Below are 12,694 nucleotides of genomic sequence, written 5' to 3'. Positions count from 1 at the left end.
GCTCTCCTGCCCCAACTGAAAATCAGGACTTTATTGTAAAATCGCATTTCTTTTTCATCAAGCACAAATTAATAGATCACGATGCACAAGTTGCACTTACACAACTGTCCCTCAAAGCCATCAATGGAACTTCAAAGAAAAATACCACTGAGAAAACTTAGTCCGACAATCACCGTTTTATTCCAGAAAAACTGACACAAGCCAATGACATTTTCTAACGATAATACAAATGATTGGCTTCAGAGCAAGCCAAAGTGTGTGTATCCAGATGTTGGACAGCACCAGGGAAATACCCACTCCGTAAGGGTGGTTCACATGGTCAAGAACCATCCACTGTGGTGGTCAGCGGTAACATGATGTGCTGGGTTGGACAACCGTCCTGTGAGGAAGACCTTGCTGTATCATAGCAACGCACTTCAGCCATTTTCTATGGATGAAAATATCATAAATAATAATGCTTATCAATACTAAGGGCTATCCTATCCTATACAGTATGTAACATCTGTGGTTCATATAATACAATATCTTAACAGTTTCTCTTAATTTTTGTGTTGATATTGTCACTGTATTTAACGTGCTATAGATACCAAGCGTTTGACATGTTAAAAAAAAGCAGTTAAAGCACAGTTCAGCGAGAAATACTGAAACAAACTTTTTTGCACAACTCTATTCCCTGAATTTTGCACCACTTCCAGAGAACTGTCCTCTGTATCATATCTTCAAGGTTTACATTCTGTACAAACGGACACTCATTGATGGTGTGTGCTTGATCAACCTTTGAGAAAGTCTAGCATTGTGGAAGAAGAATAAGGACTTGATAATGTTCAGTTTGCAAGGTTAGAGATGAGTGACATGTTGATAATACAAATGTTTTGGACAATCTTCCTATACACAATGCTTAATCTGTGTTGGTTATTGTCATGATTTGGCAAGTGTTATGATTAATGATTATTATAAGTGTTGATATTATTAATAATTATCTTATGATTATGATGTAGATGTTAATTTTCTTGGTGGGATTTTAAGTGTTTATTGTTTTTAAATGCTTAATCTATCATGAGTTTTTGTTTCATTAGGACATAAAATGGTGGACAGCAAAAAACTGTCAGAATATAGATGCATGTCAACTTCCTGTCATTAGAAATGTGCCTGAATTGATGATTAGTGATCGAAAATTGCCCAATTTCAACCCTATATCATGAGCCTACATGGCCCCTTGACAATCTGATATGATTGCTTAAACTACAGCGAGGGGATTCGATAAGGGGAATATGGACAGGGTAAAGGGGGATATTTTCAGGGCCTGCCCCAAATCATGCTTATGCCACCAGAGCAGTTTATATTATACCACAGCCTGACCCAGTAGAGTAACTACACATAATACCATAATGTTACTGTGTGCGCGTTTATATGAATGTCTTTAACACAGGTAGGTATAAGGGGTAACTGTAAACTGAATGTTTGGAGTCACAGTGTATTTTTCAGGGAAGTGGGGCCAGCTGACCTATTATTACTAGATTTTTTTTTTATAGTCACAAAAGGTTTGTAGCAATGTCTGTACTCTCCACAAGCCACATCCATCATTACAGTCTTTACTGATGACATTATTTTATAAACTAAACCTGATTTGTGTAAGTATTGTATTTTGTATAGCTAGTACAATCAGAATATTTTAATGGGTGGCTCTCTTCTATAACGTTAATTTGAGGCTTCAACAAATTATATGTGAGTATTTTATGAAATGTACAGTGCCAAACTCATAACATTTTCTGTCTTTCTGATGATATAGCCTATTATGTGGCAACAGGGACATTTCTTTTTGCAGTAACGATAAATAACATAGTTGGTAAGTATCATAGCTGCTTATCAAAAATGGTGTATATATAATTACCATAATTAATTCCTATAAACATGGAGGAAGATGGCTACAATACAGTAGGCTACAAATGTATCTGATAGAACGGAATTACAATTAAATTCATGGATTTGTTTTCATGCTAATAAACATCTAAGTAGTCTTTTTATCCACTGCATATAGTTCCCCTTAGATAAGACAGCGAACAGACAACATTTGTATAATAAAGTTGGTGGAAAAGATGTCTTGACTTAGATTCATTATTAACTCAAGGACTTGAGAGCAAATTATGGTTTGGGGTTGTTTATTCAATCCTTTAAATTGTTGCATAATATGTTAGTTGCATACAGATGATAAATATTGTGTCTTGATGAACATTTCACACACAAAAAAAGAAGGCAAAAAAGATCATGCAAGCGAAGTGGTTATCTTGGGCTTTATGCGAGGTCAACTGACCACTGAACAGGTGGGTGTGTCCATTTTATTCAAGTTTACTTACTGTACCAATTCAGCTAATATTAATGACACTACAATCACTATAGGTAGCTATTTCCTCACGGCCAACTTCAAGCTATTAAGGTTTAAAATTATTGCTATTGTCATGGAACCATATTACTCATGTAATGGTTAACTGCCTTGTGAGTGAACTGTTAAACGATTATCGCTTAAGATTCAACGGGTTACTGACATTACGATAGATTTACCGTTCATGTTGTTGTTTTTTTTGTTTCGTTTTTTACAAAACTGGCATTCAGAAACAACTGTCATGACTCCTTCTAGGAATAGCGTAAATGTATATGTACATCTACAACGGATGGCAGCCATTTTAATAACTGGGTTGGTATGGTTTGCCCAGCTGCCGTAGCTTTAGCCAGTAAAATGGCCTCAAACTCAAAGAGAGTCGTAGCCCTTTCCGGAAAAAATTTCATAACATGGAACTGATAATCGGATATAAACCGGGTTGACGATCGACAACTTTTGTACAAAATATTACATGTACACGTATTTTATCAACCCAGCAAGAGGGCTAACTAGCTTGTTAAGCTAGCTCCACAGCGAGTACAGCAGTTTGCGCTACCCGGAAATATATCCATGGCCGGAAAGGACCTATGTTAAGTGAGCACACGTCACTCACTTTTACCCCAAAATTATCACGGACCGTCCAAAACATTTTAGCCGGCAAAAACATAACCAACTCACCACTGTAAAATAGGATTGTTTCTGTCAAATGGCTAGGAAACGACTGCAACCTAAAATACTCCTAATTTCGGGGGAGAATGGTGCCAGCGTTCACTCTGCTCAGCATCAGTGAAAATGGCTCCGGCTAACGAGTGGAAAACAGCACGCAGAAATGGAAGCGAATGGTAGCTGGCTAGATGGTTGGAAGGCGTGACAGGCCTCATCCATCTGGCTGTGATCTCAAACTGGACGTTTAGGTAAAAAGAAATCTGTCTGATGTATTATTCGCAGACAAGCTTTTTCAGGCATAAATATAATGCATAAGTAGCAATTAATGTAACCCTTGTATGACGGAACTTGTTCCAAATCCTGCACGCTCTTGAGATGTAGCATGCTATCAAACGTTAACACACCGTACAAACTGCAGAATGTGATTCTGTAAGCTGTCAAGTTTTACATGCAAGTGCGTCTTTTCTAAAACCGTTAGCCTATGCTATTATTGTAGCCTTAAGCAAATAGTTCTCGTGTTGTTGTTGTTGTTCGGAAGATATTTGCAATTGCTGATTCAGAATGTGTGTCCTCTTTACAGGATTGGCCGACTACATTAATGTGAGAGGCAATCCAAAAATGCGATTGTGAAACTAGATTTATCTCCCTCCTCCACTTGCAGGAGAATCCCCAGCCCATTGTGACTGATTGACATCTGTCAAAAAAGGTGAGATCATTAATATCTCGATAATTAAGGCTCGCGGATAATGACTCATATTAGCGTGTTTTTTGTACATGAAATGTGTTGGAGTGTGTGTTTGAAGTTATAATAGTAGCTATGATTAAATAATAGGTTAATGACTCATGGTTTGTACCTACACTTATTCTCAATGTTGATTTATAGATTGAAGATCTGCTGCCGCAATTTTCATGCCACAAAGATTCTAGATAGCCTTTGTGTTCATTAGAAGGTACATTTCCAGGAGTTTGTTGATGATTAATAACAAAAACTTTCTGCAATCGCTATTGCCAACTCACTGTCAGAACCTACCTGTGTTGATACAGTGGATATCAACAATCTACATGGCCAACACAAAGAAATTCAACATTACAGCCTGAAATCAAAACAGAATTACAAGTAAAAATTGAGAGACAACTGGGTTTTTTATATGTATTTAAACTAAAATCCAGACATATCTAATTTGCGTGGTATGCGTAGCCTGAGTACATTTACTATAAAATATTAATGTTTGGTACTTGGCCAAGCATCTCCTGCATACTTTGACTTCCTGATGTCTGTGACTAATCTGCCTCAACAAACTCTTGGTATCTCGTTAAGTCCTATCTGAAACTGCACACTCTTGTAATTCAATGTTTCTCAATAATAATTCAGCTGTGGAGCCGTTCTTCATCACGCAAGGACAGTTTGAAATACTTTGAATAGTTTTTGAAATTACGGCAGGTAATTAAGTATCGATATTTGATAGTACTATATGAATATATTTGTAGTTGTACTTACATTTTATTATCTTACATTATTTTATTTTAAAGTAGAGAGGGACAAATAAAGTGCTGTTTATTACTAGAAAGAGAATGCCTACATGCCTCCTCTTTAATCAAATCTTTTATTCATGCAGCCAACATAATTCCCCAACTGTGGTTGGTAAGGCAACCATATGAAATAATCTTGTACAAACTGGCCCACCATCAGAAAATGTAACTTTCAGTTTGACATAAAAACGTAAATTTGATTCGAATGTCACCTAACCTTGTTTGTTTTTAATTTTTTCAGTTAGAGGGCGACAGTATATTTTCTTCCTAGAACTGAGTGGTGGAAGTTTCCTTGGAAGGATGAAAAGAAATGGATGAGAACGAACCACCTGGTAAAGACGACAGAACTGTTAGCTGAGGGGCGACCAAATAAAGATATTTTGTGCCATAAACCACCAACATAACCGAACACTACAAAGCAGCCTAAACCTTCCCTTTACTACCCCACGAGACTATGAAAGACTGTTATTTAGTGTGAAGGACTAATATTTGATATCAACAGGGACCAAGCAACGAACAGAACGATGAAACAGGACGTTTTTTATCTCTATTGAAAAGAACTCCGGGGACGGTTGCCTCAAGAAGAGGGACTTTTATTTTGAAAAAACACACATTTTCTCATACACCTGCCCCCTCTCCTCTTGGATGGAGAGTGGGGGCAGTGGGCGGTCGGGAGGAAGCAGCAGCAGCAGTAGAAGCGCACGATCTGGGGGGACCAACAGCAGCGTTATCGGGAGAAGTTCGGATTCGGGTCGAGGCGACTCCGGCGGCTCCAGAGGAAGTGGCGGCATCACTTCCTCCCTCGGCCGAAGCGCGTCCGTCAGCAGCGGCGGGATCATCGTCGCCGCCCCTGGTGCCGGAGGTGTGGCCCCAGCACCCCCGTGTGCCAGCGAGTGGGAGATGTTCCAATTCGGAAAATACAACCTAGACATTATAGAGATGTTAAGTGGACACCAGGCCCATCAGTTCAAAGGCCTCGGTTTAGAACGTCAGTTACAGCATCAGCAGCAAGTGCAGCTTCACCAGCATCAGCTACAACAGCAGCAACAGCAGCAGGCTGAGTCCTCCGGGGCCTTACTGTCTGGGCTCGGCCTGGGGCCCCTCCAGGGGTCGAGAAGCAACGCCTTTTCAGATTCCACCTCCATTTTTGCCAAGATGAGTGCTCCCCCACCCCCACCCCTCCAGCAACAGCCCTCCTCCTCTCAGAGCTCGCGCTCCAAGTCCAGTAAGATGAGCAGCAGCAGCAGCTCAAACCACGTTCCAGGCTACCCACAATTCCTTCGCTCTTTCCACCCCAGTGACGCTGCCCTGGCACAGGAGCAGCTGCACCCAGGGGTCGGACGATTCGAGCACTTTGCCGGAGGAAGCAGCAGTGGGGGGAGTGCCGGAGGGCTGGGAGGACTCGTCACGTCTGCCCCCCCTCCGCCCCCACCTCTGCATCCTGGCCTTTCGGTCCCTCAAGCCTCCCCTGGTCCTTCCTCCTCTTCCCCTTCCCCCTCCAGCTCTGTGGCAGCCTCTAATAACCCCCCTAGCAGCAGTGCAGTCACCTCACTGGGACACCAGCTGGTCGGAGCCCAGTCTGATGCACGAAGCCTTCACCAGCAGTTTAGCTGCATGCTAGCTGCTAATCAGTACTTCCTCTCTGGGGTGCCTGCTAATTCTAGCTTAGAGCAGTTCCTTGTACAGCAGGGAACCCACAACCACCTGGGGATTGGTTTAGGTCAGGCAGGTGGGGAGTCTAGCTCTGGTCTTGCTCCCCCTCCCGCTTTGCATTCCTCTCACTCGCATGGCCACTCCACGCCGCAGCAACAGCAGCAGCAACCCCCACAGCAACAGCAGTTACCACCCCACACCTTATCTCACCCACACTCCCACTCTCACCCTCACCACCCCCTCCACCCTGGCTCACAACCCTCTTTGGGTGGCTTTGACTTCCAGGGCATCCCCGTCCTGTCGTCCAATCAGATAGCTTCGTTGATGCAACAGGAAACAGGTTTGCCCCTCCCTCTGCCGCTGCATCTGTCCCTGTCCAAGGATGACGGCAAAGGGGACAGCAGTGGAGGAGGAAGCAGTAGTAGTAGGAGGAAGAAAGCGATGGCTGGCTATCTGCCTCAGAGGAAATCTGACAGTGGCAATAACAGCAGCAGCAGCCACGGTCACGGCAGCCATAGCGGCAACGCCAACGCTAGCAGTAGCGCAGGAGGGCTTAGCCACGATCAGTCCCAAGGGATGATAGGCAGTGGGGTTGGTGGGGTTGTTATGACGGGTATGGGGGGTGACCCATCTTCCCTCCTCAACTCCTCATCTTCTTCATCCTCATCAGTTGTGTCGTCATCTTCCTCCTCTGCCCCCGCCTCGGCTGCAGCCTCGGTGTTAGTAACTAACGGTGCTCACCTTTCTAAACCTGATAACCAGGGCTCAATGCCACCTGCGTCCACACAGCCTGATCCAGAGGCCCTCTATCACTGTGGAGAGTGTGGGAAAACGTTCACTCACCTCTCCAGCCTTCGCAGGCATCTGCGTATGCATGAGTCAACTGCAGCAGGTACTAGCAATAACGCCAACATTGCCCCAAACCCAACTCATATCAAAACCCAATCTGACCCAAGCCTCCCCCATTCCACCCAGGATAACTCTCAGTCCTCTTCCAATTCAGCCCAAGCATCATCTTCCTGCCCCAGCCCTGACAAGACCTTCCACTGCTCCGATTGTGGAAAAGGCTTCAAGAAAAAAGGGCACCTCCTCCAACATGGCGTCATCCATTCTGAAGCTCGACCGTATGGCTGTTCCATCTGTTCCCGGGCATTCAACCGCAGAGAGTCACTCACGCGCCACGAGAAGATTCATGAGGAGAAGCCCTTCCGATGCCCCGCCTGCGGTCGCTGCTTCCGTGAGAGCACATCCCTTCTCAACCATGCCGCCTCTGGGACATGCGGCAAGCCAGGTAGGGGACCCAAACAACGGGACATCAAGACGGGAGCTGATGGGGAGGGAAGGATGGGGGAAGAGGGCGGAGGAGGGAGTGGAGGAGTTGGGGGTTACCAAAGTGGTAGGGGTCTGATTTATGGGAAAACTGAGGAAGAGGAGGGTGTGATTATGGTAGGCGAAGGGGATCAGAAGTCAGGCTTGGGGTGTGATGGTCTTTATCAGTCGGGGAGGGGAGGGAATGCTAACAGCAGAGACAGAGCAGATGGTAAATACCCTACTGACTACTCTCGGAATCGTTACACAGGCTACCATGATGACCACCGCTCTCAAGGTAACCCATCTCCATGTTACTCTGGAGCCTCCCCTTGTGGGAGTGGGATGGCGGGACCGGCGCTGAGGAAGGCGCCATTGGCCCCTACGCTGCACCCCCACCCTCAGAATCAAAACCAACCACACCACCATCAGCAGCAGCAACAGCAGCCCCATCTGCCCCTGTCTTCCCTCCTCGACGACTCGGAGGACGATGTCACTAGCTCTGTCAACAATGCCATCTCCGCCATAGCAGCAGCGGCAGCCAACTGTGATCTCAACAACAGTGGGAACCGTGGGGATGATAGAAGGGATATCATCGGGGGCTTACTGGGGGGGCTGGGCCTCGGCCCCCTGGGGTCCCCCTCCTCCACTTCTGGAATGGATAAGAACTATAGGGGAGGGGGGAATCAAGAGGGAATGAGTGGTAACATGACCCATAACCAAGGTAATAATCCACAAAACCCTGCTGTCAAACCAAAACGACCCAGAAAGCCCAGGGCCAAGAAAGAGCCAGGCACCGACGGGCTGCCCCCCAAGCGGAGACAGTACACCCCCAGGGCCCCCGGGCCGGGTGGCATCCCACGCCCATATCTGTGCAGTGTCTGTGGCCGAGGGTTCGCACGCCGCGAAACCCTACGTAGGCACGACCGCATCCACACTGGGGAGAAGCCCCACCACTGCACTGTCTGTGGGAAGTACTTCAGAGAGGCCTTCCATCTCAGCAAGCATCAAACTGTCCACTCCGGGGCCAAGAACTACAAGTGCAGCCTCTGTGGGAAAGAATTCGGCTACTCGCAGAGTCTCAAGAGGCATGGGAAGCTTCACCAGAAGGGGGAAGTGGAGGAGGTACCCACTACACCAGGTGGGGAGAACCTTAACAGCTTTAACACAAATCCTGCATGTGGCATGAGCCAAGACAGGAATCAGAACCAAGGTAACACATCCTCCTATTACTCATATCCCCAGGATGTCAAACCTCAAGGCTCCAACACCCAGCCTCCACCCAGGCTCTACACCTGCGCGATATGCTGGAAGTCTTTCCGCCATCACTTCCACCTGACCGCCCATCACCAGACGGTCCATGAGAGCGGAGGTGAGAAGCTGTTCTGCTGTGAGGTGTGTGGGAAGGCGTTTGCCTACTCCAACAGCCTCACTCGACACCGGCTCTCTCAGCACGGGCTGACACGCTCTGGCCAGTCCGGCGCGCAGGAGGTTGGCAGTGGGGGGAATAGCGTTGGTGGTGGCGGCGGCGGCGTCGGAGGGTCTGGTTCAGAAAGTGAGGCTGCCACCAACACCCTGCTGCAGATGGCTCCTCCCACTGAGGGTCACGGAGGACAGCAGAGTCACAGCGTCGTCACCCACAGTCACTCCCACCCGCCAGCTGGCTACTCCCCCCTGTTCTACGATGCGGCTGCAGCTCATTCCTCCACCTCCAACGTCCCTCCTTACTCCCAGCCCCTGCCCCCAAACTCCACAATAATGCCCCCCCAGCACCAGCATTCCCCAGCAGGGGTGAAAGGGGAGCACATTTATCCAGCAGGACCCAGCAGTCACACTCTGCACACCACAGCTCCATTCCAGCCCCTTACCGAGCTGCCATCCACTGAACATCATCACCTTCATCATCACCATCATTCACACCACCATCTCCACCACCAATCAGATCCTCAATCTTGTCACCATAGCCACCAGGGCATCCAATCACAAAACGAAGTAAGGAGGCACAAGAAGAAGAAAAGAAAGTCAGAGGGGAGAGATGGGAGGGAGGGCAGATGGGAAGAGTCCTCAGGTTTAGTCAGTGGTGAAGGGAAAAAAGAGAAGAGAAAGAGCTCTCATTTGCAACGGCAGTTCAGAAACAAAAAACAAGCCTCTCTCCTCTTGAAGATTAGACGAGGAGGGGAAGCGGGAGGGGGAGGCTACGAGCTCGTCACAACCCGAGGTATGAAGATACAGATGCTGTCGTCTCTCAAAGTCCCAGTCAAATGTTTCGCTTGCCCCTTCTGTCCCAATGCCATGTTTGCCCGCCAGGCAAGTCTGCTTGCCCACAGGGCGGCCAACCACCCACCAAGAGCGCTGGCACCCCAGGAGAGACTGAGGTGTCCTGTGTGTGGGAAGCAGTCTCGTAGGCCCCTGTCGGCCTTCATCCATAGGGCCTCCCATCGAGCCGAGGGCTCCTTCTCTTGCCGTCGCTGCTCTGCTTGCTTCTGGAACGCCACACTCCTCCGCAGGCACAAGGTGTCCTGTCGCCGCAGGGCCAAGGGATTGCCACGAGGGGGCGCTATCAGTCTGAAGTTATCCAAGAGAGCGTGGGAGAGGAAGAGCAGCGAGGTTCAGGGGGAAGTGTCGACCATGCAGGGAGACTACAGATACTAAGCCTTTTTTTTTTTCTTTTTTTTTTTTTGACATCTTGTATGGTGGCATTTAAGAGGAATATTCCGTTAATAAATGGAGTGAATGATGATCTTGGTTTATTGGGGTTAAAGAGGGACTACAAAAGCCTTTAGTACATGTGATCATTTAGGTTTGGACCTCATTTACTCAAAATTGACTTTTAGAACTACTGTAGATCTACCTTACCTGAAATTCTTCCTAACTATAATGGAGGATGTTGTGAAGACATGACTGTTTCCATAGGATCATTAACCCTTAAGTGCATTGACACTACGCTTGACTGACACTGTGCAGTTATTAGACAAGTTTAGGTGATTTGACCTGCTTAAGAATCTCTCTCCTTGCCCGCTCACTAGGACCCCTGCTACACCCTTCGCTGTATGATATTTGTCTCTGCTGTATACTCTGTCCTGTGTGTGTTCACTTAGAGCCCTGTTGGGGATTTTTTTAAATGTAAAAAAAAAAAAAGTGCATTTATTAGGCGTAGGGAGAGGGGGCGGGGACTTTGGTTGGTAGAGTCAGTTCGCTGCATGTGTGTTCTCTGGTAAGTTTGTCGCCGAGATTGTGAATTCACTGCTATGTGATGGTTTATTCAGTATATCCCAAAAGGTCATGCTTTTGAATTTAAGTTAAAATATCGCTTAAATTTCCCCTGTGATTAAATCACGTTATGAAATGTAAGCTTGAGAAGAACATAATTCAAAAGATGTTACAAGGAGATTTACTTCCCGCCAAAACAAATTGACAATGCCTTGCTTATCATGTCCAGTTAATTTCCGTTTCAAAAACTTCGCTTTTTTATACCAAGAGGTTGGATTTGAAGACCGGTTGAAACAAGTGTACTGTAACATATTGTGTTTTCATCACAGTTTATTTCTTTCTCACAAAGTCCTATAAGCTTTTATTATTAGTGCTTTATACTGGTTTGAAGACTGGGAGGGTCATTGTAGCAAAAGGATATGATTATATATCAATTAATGTGTGTGTGCGTGTGTGTGTGTGTGTATAACCTAATCTGTCTACCTGCCAATCCCATATTTAGTCCTTATATGTTTTGGCTGAGTTGCAATCATGTTCATACCCCTGTTATGCCTTGTTTTTTTTCTTCTGAAGGAAAAAAAGAAAAATAATAGTTCTAAGTACATTTCTATCAATTTATTTACTTATTAAAAGTAGTTGTTGATTATATTTCAGCATTGGATAAACCTTATGTGTTCTGCTTTTAGTTTTTTCTCCATTTATCATTTTGATTAATGTTAGTTTTTAGAGCAGGATGTGTCTTTGTAACTTAAACGTAGATATTGATGAGTAAAATGTTACTGTTACCAAAGTCAGTATCACAGTTTCACAAGCTTTTAACTGTAGCTTGTTTCACAGTTATAGTTCGTAAGCGCTGTTGACCTAATGGATTTCCGGATGTAAAGAATATACCAATAAAATTTCATCTTAGTACACCTGTATTCATCCATGTCATTGATAGGTTACAGTAGATTGCCAGTTGAAGCCTGAGAAATGCTTTTGTGCCACAGGCAGATCCACAGCCTGTAGTACTGTTACAAGACCACTAGGTGGCGGTAAGCAACTCATTTGTACTGGCCTGTGTTGTTGAGCCTCGGTTGAGTGTGGTAGTCACATGGATTTCACACTGATAGGGGGTGGATTCAGGAGACAGAACGTGCTGTGTCTGAGCTGTGTGTGCGAGAGAGAGAGAGAGAGAGAGCGAGAGAGAGAGAGAGAGAGAGAGAGAGAGAGAGAGAGACAGAGAGAGAGAGAGAGAGAGAGAGAGAGAGAGAGAGAGAGAGAGAGAGAGGGGGGGGGCTTGAGTACAGATTGCATTGACTTGAGTACGGTGCATTTTCACATGACAAAAAGAACACACTAACGTATATTTGCTTTGATTTATGTATGATAAAATGACAGTAGATGCAGCAATGTATTAGAGCTGTGGTATTTTTAGACATGCATATTTGTAATGTACAATGAGGTATGTTGTCACAACTATCTTTTATGTATTCACTTTATCCTATGGGCTAATTTAAACACAATAAAATAAATCACTACGATGTTTTAAATGCTAAAGCTTTTTGAGAAAATACATTTGGATAGTGCAATTAATCAGCAGCATTGACCAATTGTAACTCAATGTTTCAATAGAACGAGCATTTATAATTCATTCGTTCAAGGATATGCGGGGTATGTATAATATAATAATACCTAAAAGGTATGTGCACTTAAAACTTGTAGCTTAACTGCACGATGTCAAAATACAGGCAATTCATTGCTTCTTTTTTGCAGTAACATGACATGACAGTTTTCCAAGGCTTTTCATTATAGGCTGTAATATTATAGGCATGTGTACTAAAAACACTAGGGCTCAAAATTCTTATTTCGACTACCAACAAAAATGGAAAACAATTTCCTGTGGCGCTTTGCATGCGGGATGAAATCCTGTACAGCAGACACCTCGCGCTTTTGTATTTCGAATTGGTC

At 45.2% G+C, this 12,694-nt stretch overlaps 1 protein-coding gene across 4 annotated transcripts; it reads left to right on the top strand.

Moving 5' to 3' along the window:
* The first annotated feature begins 2,134 nt into the window (after positions 1–2,134).
* si:dkeyp-69b9.6 lies at positions 2,135–11,656 on the top strand. Of its 4 annotated transcripts, none has more exons than XM_047041738.1 (4): positions 2,136–3,291; positions 3,624–3,749; positions 4,815–7,118; positions 7,230–11,656. In XM_047041738.1, the coding sequence occupies exons 3-4, from the start codon at positions 5,219–5,221 to the stop codon at positions 10,184–10,186; spliced, it is 4,857 nt and encodes a 1,618-aa protein (XP_046897694.1). In that variant the 5' UTR covers positions 2,136–3,291; positions 3,624–3,749; positions 4,815–5,218; the 3' UTR covers positions 10,187–11,656. The 4 variants fall into 4 exon arrangements, with proteins under 4 accessions (XP_046897685.1, XP_046897676.1, XP_046897694.1 ...); XM_047041746.1 differs by having other exon boundaries at positions 2,137–3,291; positions 4,815–7,517; positions 7,806–11,656; XM_047041729.1 differs by having other exon boundaries at positions 2,135–3,291; positions 3,705–3,749; positions 4,815–11,656.
* Positions 11,657–12,694: the final 1,038 nt, after the last annotated feature.

Source organism: Hypomesus transpacificus, chromosome 2 (assembly GCF_021917145.1).
Source record: "Hypomesus transpacificus isolate Combined female chromosome 2, fHypTra1, whole genome shotgun sequence".
Taxonomy (NCBI): domain Eukaryota; kingdom Metazoa; phylum Chordata; class Actinopteri; order Osmeriformes; family Osmeridae; genus Hypomesus; species Hypomesus transpacificus.
This window is presented reverse-complemented; position numbering and strand designations above follow the sequence as displayed.